Source organism: Salmo salar, chromosome ssa04 (assembly GCF_905237065.1).
Source record: "Salmo salar chromosome ssa04, Ssal_v3.1, whole genome shotgun sequence".
Classification (NCBI taxonomy): Eukaryota; Metazoa; Chordata; class Actinopteri; order Salmoniformes; family Salmonidae; genus Salmo; species Salmo salar.
In genome coordinates this window covers 34,041,279-34,062,803 of record NC_059445.1, presented here as the reverse complement: position 1 = coordinate 34,062,803, position 21,525 = coordinate 34,041,279, and the positions used below count along the sequence as shown (strand labels likewise).

General features: G+C 44.6%; 1 protein-coding gene across 12 annotated transcripts in view; it reads right to left on the bottom strand.

The window, feature by feature from the left end:
- The window catches only part of phldb1a (pleckstrin homology-like domain, family B, member 1a), a 67,620-nt gene that overhangs the window by 44,974 nt on the left and 1,121 nt on the right, over positions 1–21,525 (bottom strand). Inside the window, exons 1-4 of one of the 12 annotated variants that reach the window (XM_045716828.1) lie at positions 15,984–16,360; positions 7,853–7,963; positions 6,469–6,592; positions 4,613–4,783 (exon numbers count right to left, since the gene is read on the bottom strand). In XM_045716828.1, the coding sequence (XP_045572784.1) occupies positions 4,613–4,783; positions 6,469–6,592; positions 7,853–7,963; positions 15,984–15,986 (409 nt within the window). In that variant the 5' untranslated portion in view covers positions 15,987–16,360. Of the gene's footprint in view, positions 1–2,840; positions 3,359–4,612; positions 4,784–6,468; positions 6,593–6,741; positions 6,922–7,852; positions 7,964–14,938; positions 15,213–15,983; positions 16,361–21,525 lie in introns of those variants that run through there. The other 11 variants (XM_045716832.1, XM_014195797.2, XM_045716827.1 and 8 more) reach the window with 11 other exon arrangements.

Genomic DNA, 21,525 nt, shown 5'->3' with positions numbered 1-21,525 from the left:
GTGTCTCGCGTATCAGTGTCTCTTCTATGGCCTGACTGATGATGGCACCACTGATGTGTGCACTATGGAACAATCTCCAGTACGTCGACCAGAACCTGGTGTCAAACTGAGTTTTGGGGGTTTTACAACGCCCCCGACTCTACGGCTGAAAATCTGTTCTTGTGTGTGAAGGACATCTTTTTGCGTTGTTAAACATTCCCATGGAACAGCTCCAGGGATATTGCTTTGATGGAGCAAGCATGTCAAACCGTTTTTCAGGTGTGCAGACTCGACTGTCCAGGGTCCATGTGCAGTATGTGCACTGTAGTCACCATTCACTGGATCTGATTTTGCAAGAGGTTTTGTGCAAGGTGAGCCTTGTGGCTGACACAATGAACTTTGTGCAGGGCTTGTCAGTCATCATAAGGGAATCACACAAGCGTAAACAGTTGTACAAGTCTCTTTTTGGTGTGGAAGAAGTAGTGACCAATATCCTAGGCATGTGTCCAACCAGGTGGTGCATGCGCACAAAAGCCATCTCGTTTGTCTGCAGTACTCTCCTCTCCACACTCAACATACAGAAGGATGACAAGAGTGTCAAGGGGAAACGAGAGCAAAAATCGAGTGACTACACAAACAGGCGCTCAGCTGTGTAGTGAAGCACTGTTCGGGCCCTGTGAAGCAGTCGCCAGGACCCTACAGAGCACCAAGGCAAGTGCACTCGGCGACCTCGAATGTGCCAATGTGCTGAGGGAACGAGTCAAGGCACAGAGATGACCGCGTCGTGTAGGAGATGACAGCCAAGGTTTGTATTAAAATACAATTTAATTAAATTAATGACACACATAGACAACACAAGATTAAAACATATGCAAGACATACTGTAAATAATAATGTACTAATATGACATATAACATTGATAAAATGCTTGACAACATGCCTGCCGACCCCATCCCCTCCTCCCTTCTCCAGACCATCTCGAGACCTTCTCTCATTCCTCACTTCCCTCAACTCATCCCTGACCACTGGCTGCGTCCCCTCTGACTTCAAAAGGGACCGAGTCACTCCCCTCCTCAAAAACCCCACATTCGACTCCTCTGACGTAAAGAACTACAGACCAGTATCCTTTCTTTCTTTTCTTTCCAAAACCCTTGAGGGTGCTGTCTCTGACCAACTCTCTCACTATCTCCGAGAACGATTTTCTTGACCCTAAACAGTCAGGCTTCAAGATGGGTCACTCAACCGAGACTGCTATTCTCTGTGTCACGGATGCTCTCCGCACTGCCAAAGCTCTCTCCTCTGTTCTCATCCTCCTAGATCTATCCACTGCCTTTGACACCATGAACCATCAGATCCTACCCCTCTCAGAGATGGGCGTCTCAGGCTCAGCACACTCTTGGATTGCATCCTACCTGGCAGGCCACTTACCAGGTGATGTGGCGAGGATCTGTGTCTTCACTCCGTACTCTCACTACTGGTGTCCCCCAGGGCTCGGTTCTAGGCCCTCTCCTCTTCTCTCTACACATCAAGTCACTCGGCTCTGTCATATCTTTACATGGTCTCTCCTATCATTGCTATGCAGGTGACACTTAACTACTTTTCTCATTCCTCCCTTCTGACACCCAGGTGGTGACACACATCTCTGCGTGCCTGGCAGATATCTCATCTTAGATGTCTGCCAACCACATCAAACTCAACAAGACGGAGCTGCTCTTCCTCCCAGGGAAGGCCTGCCTGCTCCAAGACTTCTCCATCATGGTTGACAACTCCACGCTGTCCCCCTCCCAGAGTGCAAAGATCCTTGGTGTGACAACACCCTGTCGTTCTCTGCAAACATCAAAGCAGTTACTCGCTTCTGTAGGTTCATGCACTACAACATTCGTAGAGTACGGCCCTAACTCACAAAGGAAGCAGCACAGGTCATAATGCAGGCACTTGTCATCCCCACTTGTCTGGAATACTGCAACTCACTATTGGCTAGGCCCCCGCTTGTGCCATCAAACCCCTACAACTTATCCAGAACTCTGCAGCCTGCCTGGTGTTCAACCTTCCCAAGTTCTCCCGTGTCATTCCGCTCCTCCGCACTAGCTTCCAGTCAAAGTTCGCATCCACTACAAGACCATGGTACTTGCCTGTGGAGCAGCAAGAGGAACTGCCCCTCCCTACCTTCAGGCTACGCTCAAACCCTACACCCCATCCCGACCACCCCATTCTGCCACCTCTGGTCTATTGGCCAGTCCAAACTATTCTCTGTCCTGGCACCCAAACGGCCGGACCAGCTTCTCCTTGAAGCTAGGACAGCAGAGTCCCTGCCCATCTTCCGAAAACATCTGAAACTCTACCTCTTCAAAGAGTATTTTAAATAATCCCTGTCCCCCTCACCTGTTCACTACAATAACAGCTCATGAACTGTTTGCAAACAGTGTCTGTGTAATAAAGCATTGGTATTTTCTCATCAACACAGCAATGACTGCCCACCCCAACATATCCAATCTTGGTGCTCAGCACACCTTATGAAAATGACTCTCACACAATTAGGAATGTAACAGGCATTAGGGCAATTCCACCACTTTTCAACCTAATTTTAATTATCTCCAGCACAATACCAGTGTCTACATATGTGAAAACGGTGCATTTCTACGTTGCATAGAAAACATTTTAAAAACACTATGAGAATCACTGTTGTTCATACTTTTAATCCTACAATGTGATGTCACAGAGAAGCATTTTTTTTAGGACCTTTCATATCTTTTTAACCACAGATCATATAAACGCGTCTTTTTCATACATGGAGATAATAAATATGAGGTTGAAAAGTGGCGGAATTGCGCTCTAATAATCAAATAGGTATATGCACTTACGTGTATCTGCAATTAATTTGATACATTCACTGGCATAATTGTCATTTAAAAGCAAGAGCTGCCTTTCTTTTGAAATGTAATTATAACGTGCATGTAGCGCGTGCGTCTGCAGCGTCTTTGTAAGAATGAATACAATTCCGTGCGCTCCTTGACGTCCTGCTTCTTCAGCACAAAAAGCGCTGATGTCCAGCGTCCGATTAAAGTGAATTAGAAGACCCTTTATGCTAAGCAGGATTTTGTGATATGTTTCATCTATAACATTTTGCTGGCCAATTATACAAGTTCCAAAAATAACGCAGATAGAGGGCAACAACAACAATTGTAGAACTCAGCCACACTCTTCTACATACAGACTACTTGTCTTTCCCGTCGTTTCTTTATCCAACAACGCTGAATCCGGAGTACCAATGCCTTATTGTCAGTGTCGTCCTAACAGCTGTCTGTTTGCTCCGTGTCCCACACACCGGCTGTCCAGTCCACAAATGATATTATTGTCAAACTGCCTTCCCAACCCTGTCTGCATAACGCCGGAGGGGGGCGTGGAGCTCGTTTTATTACGTGACCATGTCCCAGTGAGCTGCGAGTTTTGCAAACGGAATGCACAACCCAGGGCAGGATTAGAGTTTGTTTTACTTTTCTATTGTATTATAACCTGATTGTTAGTCTGCGTTGCCTTACTCTTACTCACCACTTCTCTCGTCAATGCTGCAGCCCACCCAATTCCTAGCACTTTACATAACAGCAAATAATTAAGTGTTAAGGCTATAACATGCTAATAATGTTGGAAAAAGTTGACTAGAGTTAGGCCTATGTATATATTTGGTGGTTAGATTACATTCAAAGATACATCCCTACTCCACTTAGCTATTTTATATGAAAATATATTCATGATTCATGAATAACCAGCCCTTAAACGTTTTCAGATTTTAAAAGAGAAAGAGAGAGAGAGAGAGAGAGAGAGAGAGAGAGAGAGAGAGATACAGAGAGAGAGGATAGAGATACAGAGAGAGAGAGGGAAAGAGAGAGATAATGGAGATACAGAGAGAGAGGATAGAGATGCAGAGAGAGACCCACAAAGAATTCGTAAACAAATAAAAGGTTGATGAACTCCCATATCTATTGGGTGAAATACCACAGTGTGCCATCACAGCAGCAAGATTTGTGACCCGTTGCCACAAGAAAAGGGCAACCGGTGAAGAACAAACACCATTGTAAATACAGCCTATATTTATTTTCCCTTTTGTATATAGACATAATGACATTCGAAATGTCTTTATTCTTTTTGGAACTTTTGTGAGTGTAATGTTTACTGTACATTTTTGATTGTTTATTTCACTTTAGTTTATTATCTATTTCACTTGCTTTGGCAATGTAAACATATGTTTCCCATGCCAATAAAGTCCTTTAAATTGACATTGAAATGTAATTGAAAATTGAGAGAGAGAGGCTGACTGTGTGAACCAATTATTACAGCCTGTTTAATCAAGTTTCCCTTCCATCTAGGTCAAGGTCATGCACGAGCCATAAAGCATGGGCGGTTCTCTATGTCTTGCCTGTGTTTCTTATTAATGGAAAAAAAGCTAGCTCGGTATTCAATTAATGACCATGGTGATTTAGTGAAATGGAAACCTGGTTTCATGTTGATGACCAACTGGAGATATTAGGCTACAGACAGGTACAGGTATATGAAGACACTATGGCATGAAATGTCAGATAATAATCAAAATCACTCTTATAACATTGTAAAAATGTGTTATTTAACAGTTTAGTACCTTGTGAAAGGCGCACAGGCTTGGAGACGGGGAGACCATCCATGGAGCAATGGTTCCCACAGGGGTTGAGGGTGATACTGCCGGCCCTATTGTCAATATAGCAGTGTTGATCAGTGATGCCTGGACCCTGCAGAGGGATGTCTGTGTTCCCACTGCCCAGGGTCGTCCTCCCTGCAACAACACAGTGATGAGTTACATATACATGTCAACATGAATCCTTTAAACACATCATCAGACATCATCAGAAAGAATATCCCATTGAGATATTAAACTATTAGATTCAATTTTATTATCTTCTTCTGTTTTATTATATCATGCCCACGTTTGGTAGTAAATTATTTTCTAGAAGGACTGGACTGTAGTTCAAAGCCACAGTCAGTCAGTGGAACGCTGATCACTCTGATGTCACAGTAAAGGAATAGAGCCTGGGGTCAAGGCCATCACGGGTCCAAACCACTTGTAGAGTGTAGATTCAAGCTCACAGCAGGTGCTAGCCCTGATAGAGACAGACCACTGGCAGATGGCAGACGAATGGTGGTTAGAGGGAATGTATTAGAATAACCACTGTCTTCCTATTTTGAATACTTCCAGGACCTTGATTTTCAAATAGATAAGTTACATTACATTACATTACATTACATTACATGTCTGTCTGTCTGTCTGTCTGTCTGTAGGGATGAGAGACAAGAAACAAGGAGTGGAGCACATTACTCCACCAGCCCAAGAGGGGTGAAACACTTTACCGCAAAAGCCCCCTCCCTCTCTTCATCTATCAAGCCCCTTGCCTTTCCCCTGGCCTCACCACACTGTTAAAATAGCCCTGGAACATAGGGGAGAGACACCACTGAGAATACCCCAGCAGGCTGCCTTAGATTCCTATTCACTATTTCCATGTCCAGTGGGCTATTCCACTTCACCTCCTTCCAGCCTCCCAGCACTGCTCCTTTTGTTCTGGCGTCTGGGCCCTCCAGACGGACAGATGTGGATAAAGGAATAATAAGACATTAGAGGAACTAACACAGTGGCACTGGCAGAGTTACAATGCTGAGGGTGAGAGGGCAGAGGGGGAGTGTGTGTAGAGAGAGAGAGAGAGAGAGAGAGAGAGAGAGAGAGAGAGAGAGAGAGAGAGAGAGAGAGAGAGAGAGAGAGTGTGCTTCAACTGGGGTTTTTTAAGGGGGTGAAAACAAGGTCAGGCCATGGTCCTATTTTTCCCTCCCAGTGTTTTATGGTGTATCTCAAACCTTTAGAATGAATCCCTGTTTCAGCTTCTCCATCCCCTCCATATCACAAAGTCCTCTAGTTGTCATTCTTAGGATGATTAGATATGGCAGGGCTCTGAATACACTGGCTCCACTGTTCAACTACAGCACTGCACTTTCATTTCATCCCTCCCTCCCTCCTCTTCCTCCTCCCCGATGCCTATGATATCATCCACCAGCTGGCTCTATGCCAGGGAATAAGTGAGTGCATGGATGGATGGATATTGCCATAAATAAATCAGTTAGGGATTTTTCTCTTCAGAAGTACTAGCTTTGGTCATTACTGTGTAAGAATGTCCGGTATCATTCTCAATCAGCGTCTTATGGAAAGACTCGAATGCTTCTAGGAAACCAGTCTGGGATGATGTGTGTAATAGTTTTAATAGACATTTTAATAGCTCATTTCCTGTAATGGACCTTTTGTCACTTATGGTCATAATATTTCTTGGTGTAACTGGAAACCATTTAGGAGTTCTCTCTATTTATCAATATTTTTTCAAGGTTTCAGCACAAGGCCTTTTTTCAAGACCAGTCTGCATAAACAAAGCATTGAATAGAAGACCCCTTTTAATGTTTCTGAGATGCAGAAGTGCTTACCTTCTTGCAGGGGTAACAAAGTGATGGCTGTGCTGAGACGGCCACTACCCAGACTGACCAGGTGGGGGTGCTCTGCTTGGAACCTCAGTGACTTGCCCATCTCGATCAGGTCCAATGGAGTGCTCTGGTAATGACAAAAACAAGACAGAAGAAAACTGGCATGAGACCTAAGACATGAGACTAATTTTAGATGAGACTTATTTTAGAGGATACATAACTTATGATTGCTCAGTCCTAGCACTCCCTTATCTTTGCATTTCAGTGATTGCATACCCATGTCCACATTGCTATCTTCCTGAGAGCAGAGTCCCAGTGATTCCCCTTCTCCTTTACTCCTTGAAGCGTTACTGGAACAATAGGGCAGACTGGTCTGTGTGTGTCTGCCCAATCTAAGCTGTGTTATGTCTGCCCACGGCCCACTCCCCACTGCTCCCCTTACAGGATTAATAAGAGGCTTTAGTGAGACAGGATAAGTGGGTTCACCCCCCCACCCACCCCCCTCCGGGCAATGCGGGGAGAGACCAATCTGTTTAGCTTTGAAGACAAAAGCACAAGACTGTCCATGTGTGTCAGTCAAATATGGACTAGTCAAATATGGCATAAAAAGTAAACAGATTAGCTTTATGGCATCTAGATGACTCACCTTTGGACTGCTTTCATTAAATTAAGGTCTTGGCATCATGCCTTTGGAGTCTGTCTTTAAATAGTTCCAATTTTCCCTGCTCTTTGAAGAAGGTATGAAGATAAAACTAGTGTTGCCCAGATCAAGCAGCCAATATGCCAGAAGGCACTGTTTCAGCCTTTCACCTGCAGTTTAACAAGCTAGATAAGTATTTCCTGTGCGTGCGTGTGTAAATTACACAGACACTACTACTTTTATTGTAAGTACTTGATAAAGCAATTTTAGAAGCTTTACTTGTTACATTTTACATGATGAAATGCTTTTGCTATACCATAATTTGCTCCCCCTGGATTTATTCAGTCACCACTGATTTCAACTCTTGAGCCCAGACCTTTCGGGTTCTCCTCTCTGTCTAAAGTTAATCAACATTTCTCTCCTAGAATTCATAATGTCACATAAGTTTATTTAAGCCCCTTCTCCTCCCTGGCCCATCTCCTGACCTTCGCTGTAAGCGCTGGTTTTATTGTTTTCTGACCATTACTACGCTTTACCATACTGAACTATGCTTTACTGTGCCTTACACATTGTTCCTTATGGGTCAGTGACTCTTCAATCTTTTTCATTTGATCTCTCATGACAGCTAAGTTGAATAAACACTGCTTTCTGCATGTGAATAATGGCACCTGACTCACTTCCATGGCACCTGAGTCACCTGTAAGGCACGTGCGCACACACAAAAACACACACACACACACGACTCACCTGTAAGACCTGGTGTTGGTGAGTCTGTCGTCCATTATGCTCCAATACGTTCCTTTTCAGGCTGTCCATGTCGTCTGGATTGTCAATCACACCTACTGGCACATGAAGATCCTGTCGGAACACACACAGGAAAGAGGACACACATGAAGACATCCTGCAGTAACACACATATACATCCACATACACATACACACACACACACACACACACACACACACACGACATACTCAATATAGAAACACTGCTCTCCTTAGAGATCCCTGCTGTCCCAGATAACAGCTCAACTAGAGAAATTAAGATCCTAAAATATATAGTAATCTCATTGATTTGTAGCTTTGTAGGCTGTCTATTAAGTGACATGAATGGATCCTATAGACTCTATCGCCATCTCCTGACCATGAGACAGAAGCTGTATATATTTGTCCAGCTGATCATTTGTTAACATAGGAAATATGCCGTCATCTTTTTTGATGTTCAATATTAATGAACGTTGCCTACGTGGACAACAGTAGAATACTACGCTATCGCCATCCAAAATGGCACCCTATTCCCTTTATAGTGCTCTGGTCAAAAGTAGTGCACTATAAAGGGAACAGGGTGCCATATGGCACACACACATGATACCATACGCGCTATACATACACATGGATTTAGTACTGTAGATATGTGGTAGTGGTGTAGTAGGGGCCTGAGGACACACATTGTGTTGTGAAATCTGTGAATGTATTGTAATGTTTTCAAATTGTATAAACTGCCTTAATTTTGCTGGACCCCAGGAAGAGTAGTTGCTGCTTTGGCAGCAACTAATGGGGATCCTTAATAAATACAAATATCAGGCATATGGCGAAAGGTCATTTCAGCAGGACAGGAAAATTGTCAAATTCACACATTTATCAAGAGAACACGTGGTCATGCCTACTGCCTCTGGCCTGGCGAACTCACTGAACACATATGCACCTTTCGTAAATGTCTGAGTGTTGGAGTGTGCCCTGGCTATCCGTACATTATGAAAACAAGAAAATGCTTTGCTTAATATAAGGAATAGTAAATTACTTACACTTTTACTTTTGATACGTAAGTATATTTTAGCAATTACATTACTTTTACTTTTGATACTTAAGTATATGTAAAATCAAATACTTTTAGACTTTTACTCATGTAGTATTTACTGGATGATTTTCACTTTTACTTGAGTAACTTTCTATTAATTAAGGTATATTTTACTCAAGTATGATAATTGGGTGCTTTTTCCACCACTGGTCATTTCAACTCACCCACACAATGAAGATGTGTGTGTATCTTAGGTAAGAATGCAGCAGCCCGCCAGGTTTTCAACCTTCCCCAGTTTTCTCATGTCACCCCGCTCCTCCACACACTCCACTGGCTTCCAGTCTAAGCGCGCATCCACTACAAGACCATGGTGCTTACCTAAGGAACAGCAAGAGGAATTGCCCCTACCTGCCTTCAGGCTATGCTCAAACCCTACACCCCAACCCGAGCACTCCGTTCTGCCACCTTAGGTCTCTTGGCCCTCCCACCCCAACGAGAGGGTAGCGCTCGGTCAGCCCAGTCCAAGCTCTTCTCTGTCCTGGCACCCCAGCACATGCAGCACTTGACCCCCACCCCCCAACCCCCCTTCTAGCTCTGACTACTGATATCTACGTTATTGAGGAAAAATGTACTTTGTGATGCCTGTGATATGTGGTTGTCCAACCTAGCTATCTTAAGATGAATGCACTAACTGTAAGTCACTGGATAAGAGCGTCTGCTAAATGACTAAAATGTAAATGTAAAAAATGATATATTTACCCTGGCTGCTTCCCCTCACCATGAATCACTGTCTTTGACTCAGCCTCGCACAACACACAGACACACACACACACAGATACTGTAGATTAGGCCCAGCTGTGGACATGTTCTCACCTCAGTGAAGAGGAAAAGCCTCTGAGGATCAGACATGTCTACTACAGTATACACAAACCATAGACGTTGTAGACACATAAATACAAACAATAGACAACTCTGAAGAGTCATGTCTGTCTGGTCTGCTCTAGCTGAAGAATCCTCCAACCATTCACTCACTCACTTTTAGTCTCATCAACATTCCATACCTCTGAGTTGATCTGAGCCCAAACAAAATGTAAATAGTCATAAATATTGTTCCCTGAAGGAAGGAAACAAGGTACAACACAACTATGGGGAGTCACACTGTCGCCCACTTCGACTGAAAAACTGAAGAAAAAACAAAACTAAAGAGAGCGCCCTGCCGCAAGCTGGATAAACAAAACAGACAAAAAGCTGGTCACATAAGCGAATATCTTGGGTCTGCTCAATGTACTTATGTAAAGCTCGTATTGGATACAGGGCATGCAGCCTATGTTGCTCTTCAGAAGCAAAAGGAGAAGGCTCAAAGGGAATAGCTCAATGCTAAAGACCTTTCGGGGCGAAGGCCGCATTCGGAAGCAACGCCACCTTAAGAGTCGCCAGAGACGGACTGAATAGTAGCAATAATGTTCAGAGGTAAACCTCTAGCCATCAGACTGGCCTTCTCAGGGGCCAGACCAACAGGAACCAACTCTCTGGCTTTGCGTGCCAAAGCTGCCCGTGCTCCTGGGACAACAGGTCCCTACGCAAAAGGAGTTGCATCGGGACCAAGCCCAACAGGCGAATGATCTCAGCGAAACAAGGCTGCTTGGGCCAACGGGGAGACACATAAATCAACTATAAGTTGGTTAGTAGATCCACACCCGAGTTGACGCAACCGGGAACATGCGTCGCCTGAAGCGAGAGCATGTGTGCACTGCTCCCCAGCAATAGGGAGCGAGCCAAGGTAAGGAGGGAGAGAGACCTAGTCTCTTCCTGTTGGTTGATGTACGCCACCACTGACATACTGTCGGTTCTGACCAGCACAAGCTGGCCCGACAAAAGCACGAGGGAGCGCCTGAGCGCCATATACACCGTTAGGAGCTCCAGGTTATTGACATGCAGTAAGTTCCGCACCACTGTCCATAACCCCCCCAAATCTAGTTGCCTTCATACCGCACACCACCACTGGGCCAAGGCCTGACAGGGACACCTGAAGCGACCAGTTAAAGTTGTGAGATGCGTCCAGGTGAGTGGCTAGCCCTCAGTGCTGGAAAGGCTGCATCAACAATATCCCCAGGGGAACAACTTCTATCACAGAAGCCTTCATCCCCAGTAGGCGCAGGAAACTGGTGAAAACGCACTATGACCCAGGCGAAATGTGTCTGGGCTCTGCTTAGACACCCTATGTGAGGATAGAAAAGAGTGATAAGCAAGTGAGTCTAGCTCAAGACTCAGAAGCAGAATGCGCTGAGATTGAGTCAGACAGCTCTTTTTCTGTTTTCTTATAAAGCCTAGAGACTGAATACGGGACAGTAGCATGGATGTAGCAATCGACTGTATTAGCTGGTGGCTTGTGAGCAGTCTGAATTTGTCGACTCTGAGGTGCCTATTGAAGGCTCGTAGGTCTAGAATGGGACACAAAGCCCCTTTTCAGAACCAGAAAATACCTACTATACCAGCCATCCTGGATCTCCGACATAGGAACAACTCTGATTGCCTGCTTCTGGAGAAGGGAGGATATTTCCTTCCCCAAAATGGGCGCTGAGGACTTGGAAACAGTCAAAGTGATGACGCACAACAAATTGTAGCTGGACCCCAACGTCCCTGTTCCATGATCCAGTGCGACACCGTGCATGCATGCCTTTGGTCGTGGCAGACAGTGAGCCTCGCGTGAAGTGCCATCTGAAGGGGCAGATGCCACCTTGTGGACAGGGAGAGAATGATTCTTTTTTCAATTTCCACCACTCTTGACAACCGTCTGTCTGAATGTGGAGAAGGGACACCTTTCATTGAACTCACAACCCTTTTGACACCCGTGAACACTGTGGAACTTGGGGTTGAAAATGTTTTGTTTATGTGCCGAGGTTTGCCTAAAGCCCCGGCCCACTCTGGGTACAAGAGCTCCGACGATCAGTGATGTAATCCGATTGGCAGTGCCAATGAGCCTCACACGGTTTAGGCGGTAAGATATGTTCTGGTAACCGGATGGCACCCTGCGCTGAACCACACACATACAATTCCATTATCATGGAGGATACCCTACTGACCAGTCATAGGTACTGGCGACAAAGCGCCTAGTAACCTAGCTGGGAATGGGACAGACAGCTTCTGTGGTAACAGATAGGGGAGATTTGTAATTTAATCTAATTCCCAGGAATTACAAGTATTGAGCTGGAGATAGGCAGCTCATTACGGAGTTCATATGAACTACAGAGACTGTGTGTTGTATAATAGTATGGTCATGTCCAACCTGCTCGTTCCCTCGACTCCGCTACCAACAGCCAATTGCCTATAGAGCCCATTACATGTATCACTAGACACCACATAGGGACTAATGAGCTACAGGCACGAATCAGCAATGAATCCCAGTAATGACCCAACTATTGGGGAGGGGTACCTCCTTGTGGATAGAGAACGATTTGCCCAACTTATTACTCTCACCCTGGGGAGATTGATATACCCCTTGGACCCTGTAAACACCATGGAACACGGGGTAACAAAGGGGGGCATTAAAATTGGACAAGCTTCCAACATACAGTACGTTGTGCTTCCATGAGACTGTATAGCCTGCATAAAGCCCGTCCCCCTTACAAGCATACAGGGCTCCAGTAATGGCTGATGTAGTACCCTGTTTGGCCCTAACCAAATGTGGGGGCACTGTTGTCACAGTAATGTTTTTGTGGAGGGGCGCACCGGTCGCTCAGACCCGTGCTCAGGCCCGTGCCCCTCACTCCGGATGTTCACTCGGTGGCTGCTTCCTCATCTGAGGTGCACGCAAGCCCCGCTTCCTCCACTCCCTCCAACTCCAGGATTTGGAAATAGGAATGGGGTTGCCATAACATCGGGGGAAAGTTAGTTAGTCATGCATGCTAGCCAACATAAGCCAGTAGACTTTTTAGTCTAAGCTAGGCTACCTAGGTTCATTGACCGCAGTCTCAAAGAGCATAACAGTGCTAGCTTAGCTAACCAGGTCTCGAAAGTCTACGTATGACCGGATCATGAATGTGGGACCGGACCCTTCATCAATAAGTCTGGGAAGAGAGGCAAGCGGTGCTTGACCAAGGCAGGCACAGGTTGTGGGTGGGTACCCACTGAACCTGGCCGCCCCCTCACTCTTAGAGTAGTCTCCCGCAACCGGAGACAGAATGCACAGGAGCTGGGTTGAGCGAGGGCACCTACTGCATAGCCCTCTCAAGAATGCTACACGGTTGTCAAGAGAACCTGAGCCGTGGACTAGGGGAACAGTGCCAGCTGCGGACAAGCCACTGTTACTGGCACCATCTCCTAGTCTCTCACACAAACTGATTCAAGCGAGAGCAGCCAGAGCACGCACCGAGCCGAGACATACAAGAGAACACACTTGAGTATCTTTTTATTCATTTGGGCATGGTCGCTTGTTAGCCTTCATCGTTTCAGTCGCGTTAGCCATCTTACTCATTGCTACTGCCAGGCCAAACAATCCAAAAAAGAACACATTTGTTTGTGGTTAGGAAACTAAGAGAACAAATACAAACTCCAGCACACAATGTCCAGGGGGTGAGCACGCGCTTCCACAAAGGGACAGTTTAGTTGATGCAAAGTCAGATAGTCTCACAAAATGTTTGTTTTTAGTAGCGTGAATCATTCCTGCTCATATCGAGGTGAAGAATTGATGGAATTAATCCAAATCTCGGGCTTAGCACCTGTGGAAGGCGGGACTTTCAGCAAGTTGTGGATTTCATTGGCATTGTCACGCATGATTTTAGCTCTTCAGTCTAAGTTGCGAGAGTAGAACTCCCCATAATTGTGTTTTACCGAGAGTACTGACTGAAAGGGAACTACTGTATCTACAGAAAGACAGTTGATATGATCAGTTGATAGCTGATGTTGCGCACACCTTTCTTAACTCTGAACCTTTTATGGCTACCAGTCTACCATACACATAATATGCTCTATGTCACAGCTTTGACTGTGTGGACTGCTATGTAGACTCCACCTGCTCATCTGTCTCTCTAGTCCTCTCTAGTCTCTACACTTGAATTTAAGTAATTGTGTCCCATTGCAAACATATCCAGTGAGCTGTCTCAACCACAAACGGAAGCAGACAAACATTTAGCATAACCCTCCATTACCACCTACTTCATCCATCTAGGATGTTGTTTTAGAAACCTAAACCATATCCTATGCTAAAGTTAAACAAGGCAACAGTAAACATGTTGTCCCGCACGAATGGATGCAGCGCCCTTGGGCCAACCAGTATAATTTTGTAAATGACAGATCTCTATGGCAAGATGTATCATTCACCCATGTTTCATCAAAATTGGGTTAGTGGTGTCTGAGATATCACCTGGGTGAGCTAGATTCATTTCCCTGAGCATGTGTGCCAAATTTCATCACTCAATCAAACAGATCAAGAGATATAAACATGTGCCTGTTATAGCACCACCGTGTGATCAATATGAATGTTCTTGCAAATATTGAGTCTTTTTGCAAGATGTGTACCAAATTTTGTTACAATACCAATATCATTGACTGATGTATATGCAATTATGTGCCAGACCTTGCCCACGTAAATGTTTATTGGTCAATAGCAGCCATGTTTTAGATTCTAGTCTGTAAAATATTGTGTTAAGAGGCAAATCTGTTCCATGTGAGGAGAGGGGCCTATGTACCGCATTTCATGACTTTAGGTTAAATGGGGTGAGGGGTGTGACCTTTCAAATGTAGCATTTTCAATCATGTTATATAGCGCCACCATCTAGCCAATCAATCAGTGTAATTTTGTAAATGCGGATCTCTATCCTAGACGCATCATTCACCGAAGTTTAGTCAAAATCGTGCCAATGCTGTCTGAGATATCACGTGAGACTAACATACGAACGCAGTAAACTACTAACAGACAGAGACAGATCCACATTGTGGGGAACAACTCCTAAAGCCAACAATAAGTGATGATTACTTTGTTCTGGTTATCTGGCAGTTTTATGGTTTCTATGGCTAAAGAGTAGATAAGGAACACACCTTAAAACGCCTTCTCTCCTTCCGCCTCAAAAACGCTATCTGAGGACAACAACTTTTCTAAAGCCTCTGTCCCTTTCTCTCCCCTCTCATGCATGTTCTGCATTTTATCAGGGAGATTGCTGGAATGTGAAGCTTTGCTCGCTCAAGCAAGCAAAGACAGAGCTAGTGTGAATTTCAGGAATTATTTCCCCCTTATAATCTTGTCCTTAGAACTTTAGAGTAATTAAGCAAAATAGGCTAAAAGCATTTTTCTCCCACTGTGTCTCCCTCGGTCTCTCTGTGATGTCATATCAGCCCAGGCAGCTGGGTAGTGCCACATGGGCATCTCTGACAATCCTCTCCAGTGTTAGATTCTCAGAGAGCCGATGGCATGGAGAACAGAGTATCCTCCTGTCCTGTTCACCACTGGCTCTGGCCACTGGCTCCTTAACCCTGTCTTACCACCCAGCACACAACACAGCAACAGTAGTCAACAGACTCATCCACACAGAGGAATGGACTGAAGAACTCAGACACAGAGGGACAGGGAGCACTGGACAGCGTAATGTGTCATACACACAGACACAGAAACACACACACACACACACACACACACACACACACTCCTACACAGCACAGGCCACTCTGATCTCATACAGTGCACACACCCATGTGGGAGAGATGTCTCATGCTTGTAAATGCTGGGCCTTCCTCTGTAACGTGTGATTACGGGGGCAATTATGCCCTGTAGGGTTGCCATGGGCTGCTAGAAATAGACCTAGCCAGCCACACAGTCTGGGCTCTGCTCTGGGCTGATCCCTGCTCCCCTTTCACAGTAAAGTGAAATTAAATTAAGAAAGAGAGAGACAAGGGGACATTGGAAAACAGAGAAAAACGTGGATACTGTACATCTAAAAAGCACATGTATAGAGTGGTACTGTAATAGAAAATGTACAGGATTTAAATGAATTGACTTCTGAGTTTTATCAATGATCCCCTGATGTATAAAAGGTCAATACTGTTAACATGTTAAAAACTTCAGCGGGTATAGCAGTCAATCACTCACCATCTCCACTCATAGGGAATCCAAGTTTCAGTAAAGTTCTTGTAATTTCTGTAATATATTCCACAGGGCAGTTGCAGCAGCGAAGCAGACACATGGTTGTTTACGTCTAACCTCCCGTTCACTTCAGTCACTCACTAAGCTGAGCTCTAGGGGGCCCCAGGGTGCAACGTTACACCCTCGTCATTAAAGACTGGGGGGCAACAACATCAGAGGTGTTCTCCGAAGTAGATATGCCATCAGGTCAAAGGTTGTACCTCCCAGGACTTCCCTGAACTTCCTACTCAGACACCCTGAGTAACCCTCGGGTGTAACTTAAAGTTCAGCACCAACGTCTGTGGTCTAAACACACACAGAACAAATAGCCATGAGGTCAAGTCTGAGGGAGAGAGAGAGAGAGGGAACTTGACCTAATCCAATCTGTTCCTCATCCACAGACAGTCCTACCATTGATCGGGGGGAGTTGAGGCAGGACAGATGAGCCCAGCTGGACAGCCCAACAGCCCAACTCTGCTTTGCTATGGATACGAACCACTAATAACACTGAACACTCAGTGTTTCCAGTGATTTATAAAAGCAGACATTGACAGTCACAGGAGGTCGGGGACCCACAGTGGAAATACGTGGAGTTGTAGCGTAGGCGCAGGAAGAGGAGGAGACAGAAAAGAGGGAAAAGACCTTGAGTCATAAGTGGAATTCCACCAGGCAGCTTCCTGCTGTTGGTCTCTGTATTGTTGGCAAACAAAGGGGGGGTTTCCAAACTGGAAATGTGGGAATTTTCAGGACCATTTGGGAATTGTTTTATATGACATAGATGATCATTGTAGCATTGATAATGACATATAGAGATATAACTATCTTTCCATAAGATGTGAGAGAATTTATGAGCCTGTTGTTGTGATGTCCCTCAGCAACTATCTGGCTGAGAGAGAGAGAGAATCTACTATCTCTGATCTCTCATGTCTGTTCCCATGGTCAAGCCCAAAGGAGTGATGTAACAAATGGAGAGCAGATGATGGATCATTTAAAAAAAATAATAATAATAATAAATAAAGGCAGACAACCAAGTAACCAGATGGAATGGATTCCTCCAGGATCCGGCCTAAAGAGCAGGGCTGTTTCCTGTGAGCCAACCCAGGGACGTGGAGGTCTCTTGGGAATGGTGAAGTGGATGCTCCAGCTGGACCTCGAGAAGCCTTTCACTAAACATCCACCTTCAGTCCGCAAGGAACATTATGGGGAGTTTAATAGATATGTTTAGTATGTTAAATAGTGAGAGTTCAGCTTAGCAATTAAAGGGGACGGCCTTAGAGATAGAGACGGATATAAGTACTGTAGTACTCCTACAATGTTCATTTGATACGGAACTTTCATAAAAGGTTCAAAGTCCCAAAAGAGAAATTCAAAGACAACATGTTATCAGGGCCAGATTACCGAACGGGCATACAGTGCATGAGACCCGGGCCCTCAGATTAGGACTAGCACAATTATTGTAAAATAATAATATTTTTATTACATTTTATTTGTTTGGTACTTTTAAACCCTTTTTCTCCCCAATTTCGTGATATCCAAATTGGTAGTTACAGTCTTGTCCCATCGCTGCAACTCCCGTACGGACTCGGGAGAGGTGAAGGTTGGGAGCCATGCATCCTCTGGAACACAACCCCGCCAAGCCCCACTACTTCTTGACACACTGCTTGCTTAAACCGAAAACCAGCCGCACCAATGTGTCGTTGGAAACACCGTACAGCTGGTGACCGAAGTCAGCATGCACACGCCCGGCCGCCACAAGGAGTCGCTAGAGAGTGAAGGGACAAGGGAATCCCAGACTGCCAAATCCTCCCCTAACCCGCACGATGCTGGGCCAATTGTGCGCCTCCTCATGGGTCTCCCGGTCGCGGCCAGCTGCGATACGGGATCGAATCCGAATCTGTAGTGACGCCTCTAGCACTACGATGCAGTGCCTTAGACCGCTGCGCTACTCGGGAGATTGTAAAATAATTTAACAAGCAATTATGGACAATAACCGTGAACCCCCCCAAAAATCTACATAATCATCTTAATACATTCATTTTAGGAGAAGGGGGGATTCAATGTTATATTCAAGTAGATATACAGTAGTTTACCCAATAGCCAGGAAGAGGGTAAATTGGTAATCATTTTAAGAGCAGAACGGCACGGTCGGGAAGAAAGGTTTCATTTCCAAAAGTTCCAAGTGTTCAAAACCATTTGTTTTGGAGACAGGGGTGTCACCAAAGCAGTGTTGTATTCATTAGGTATGTCATAGCTAATTTTCAAAAGATGCGTTATGATGCATTACAATCTTAATGTTTTTCAACAAAAATGTAAAATATGACAATAACCGTGTCCTTTTGCATGACAATTAATCGTTACCCAAAATTCCATAATCGTCACAGCCCTACCCCAGACAGCATATGATAGCAAAATGTGTAGAATTGCAGGAAATTAGCCTTGAAACTGCACATTTTTCTCTCAGTCTCATGGTATGTGTAGAATAGTAGGAAATTATCTTTTAAACTGCAAAATGTTATTTTAGCCTCATGACAAAATAAGACTGTAAAACTGCAAATTGTTCTCCCCCTCCTCATTGCAAAATTTGTTGAAATGCAGTAAATTAGCTGAGTCCCAAATGCGGTAGTCCGACCCTATATGTTAAAATTCAAAGTTACCAATCAAAAATTCCAATCTATTATTACTGACTCCTTGGAGACCTCTGGATCTTAATTCAAAGTGTTGGGTATAAGATCAGTCTCTGAGATTCCAGCTTTTCCCACCACAAATGCTCACCATAAAGTCTGGGTCTGGGGCACATTATCAGTAGAGGATAGCATGTCCTCGCGTGACCACACTTCTCCTCAGTTCAGACCTGGGTTCAAACACCATTTGAAACAATTTCCAATACTTGTTCGAGCTTGCCTGACTTAGTTGACCAAAACAAGAGATCCAAAACTGTAAACCTAGACCATCTGCAGGCACTCCAGACCCGCTAGAGCAAACGCTCAAAGTATTTGAACGATTTCAAATAGTATTTGAACCCAGGTCTGCTTCAGTGAAAAAGCATGGTTGGCCCGCTGCATGGTGTGCCAGTGTGTCTGAATACCATAGCCTCATAGCCTCAGGTCTGGAAGCTACACTTATACTGGGGATGAGTCAGTCTTTCTCTGGCAACACAACATGTTCTCCTCGGCCAGTGTGTGTGTGTGTGTGTGTGTGTGTGTGTGTGTGTGTGTGTGTGTGTGTGTGTGTGTGTGTGTGTGTGTGTCCATGTTTATGTGCAAGTATGTGAGAAGGCCGGTTGCCTCCCTGGCAATGGAGCATGATGGAATGTGTGTTTGTTCAAAGGAAGGCTTGGACAGGGGGAAATGGGATGGTAGAACATTGGGAACACATTATTCTACTGTTGCACATTTTTGGGTTCCAAATGTTCCGTTGTGTATTATGTTGTCACGCTTCGCTGTTCCTATCCACCGATTCAGAGGGCCCCACATATTCCAGTCACTTTCCTTTGGCAGTGAGAGCTCTTTTCACTGTGGAGATTATGATTATCCATTCAGGCATACTGTGAATAGAGTCTGCATTAAAGCACTTAAGCCTGCACACTTGCACTGAGTCTGGAAGGTAGGGGTCCCACACAGGTGGGATGGGAGTTGTGGTTGGATCAAGCGTAAACAGGGAACACATTCATGAACATTAACTCAGCTGTCTTCAGAGAGCCATTGAGAAACAATGAAAAGAATACAATTTAGAATCAATAAAAAAGTATGCTGTACACTGAGTGTACCAAACACTAGGAACACCTTCCTAATATTGAGTTGCCCATTCACCCTCTGTATGACACACATACACAGTCCATTTCTCAATTGTCTCAAGACTTAAAATCCTTCTTTAACTTGTCTCCTCCCCTTCATCTACACTGTTTGAAGTGGATTTAACAAGTGACAACAATAAGGGATCATTCACCTGGATTCACCTGATCAGTCTGTCATGGAAAGAGGGTGTGTTCCTAATGTTTTGTATACTCAGTGTATTTTATATTCCCAACCCAACACGTGCGGCATGGCAGCTACCATAAGGATTGCACACCTTGTTGTATTTCTAGACAGCGGTGAGCAGTGACTTAGTGAGTACTAAACGGAGACAGACTTGGCCTAGAGGAGAAGGTATTTCCACCTAAACTGGAGCACATTCAGATGACCACAGTTCTCCTGCTTCACCACTGAAACCCACAATCCAGCTGCTTCAATTCAATTAGCTTCAGACTGAGGCTCCAGGCAAGTTTCTACTCAGTGAATAAACAAGAAGTTGTGAGAAGTGGAAAAAAAATCTGTGAAAATGTATTTGTAAATTTCACCATCGTAACACCACTGTACCATCACTGAATAGGCAACATCATCTTACGAACTCGCTAGATGTCTTTACACTCCACCAATTTATACCCAAGTTCAATGATCTACTACTACATGCAAAATAGCTCTCTGTGAATCAGCACACCAGCAAAGTGAGTGGCTACTCAAAGTCTCTCATACACACATGCATGAGCACACACACCAGGAGAAACTAATTCAATATAAATTGTTCTACCTGAACGTGCACTGAAAATAAATACCTACCAGGCTTCAACACAGGTGTGAGCACAAGACAAGACACATCACATTCACCCGGGTAAAGTAGGTGTAATGTTTCCAACAGCGACTCCAGCCCTCATCTCTCCTTCTCTTATTCTGTTTCTCTCTGATAGAATTAATGAACACACACAAAGAAATGAACAAACACACATTTCAACTTTTTATAATACATACTGCTTCTAATCCACAATTAGTGATTCTGTCCCAATGGTGGGAGCACAACAGTTCAGAAAGACAAGTACTTATTTTTCAGCATTTTACTAAGATAACATTACACACTCATATCTTCTACTGCAGTCTGAGAAACAATTGATTCAAGAATGCAAAGCTGCAGCAAATTACCGAAGTGCCAATGAAGCAGCTTGATCTCCCACACATGAAAGCCTCCATTCACTGAGCCTGCTGGGTTTGGCCCAGAATCGCATTGGCTTACTTACACATACACGCAGGCACGCACACACACACCTGTGCTCTCTAGTCCTCCACCAATATCCGGCCATGGGAGTTCAACAGCTGTGTTTCTTGGCTATTATAGTGCATATGTGTAACTTTAACTAGCACAAACATGGCACTCATACTATAATCGCACCGTACATCTGATCTGAGCATTCAGAGTTTCAGAAATGTCAATGCCACCAGACATTCCTGGTTGAGCTTCCACAATTATAAATATGAGAGCTCAATTGGTGGAGCTCTGTGGTCTACTCCTACTGTGATGGTCAGCACACACACACACAGTGCAGGAATAAGTGGGCCATGTGAGACTAGGACCCCTGACACACACTGGTACAATAGATCCATTATCCTTCTGCTTGAGGTAAGACAAAGCCACCACTCTATCCCAGCTCTGCTCCCTCTGCATTACACACTGCAATATTAGTATGGTGTGCTGTCTAGTA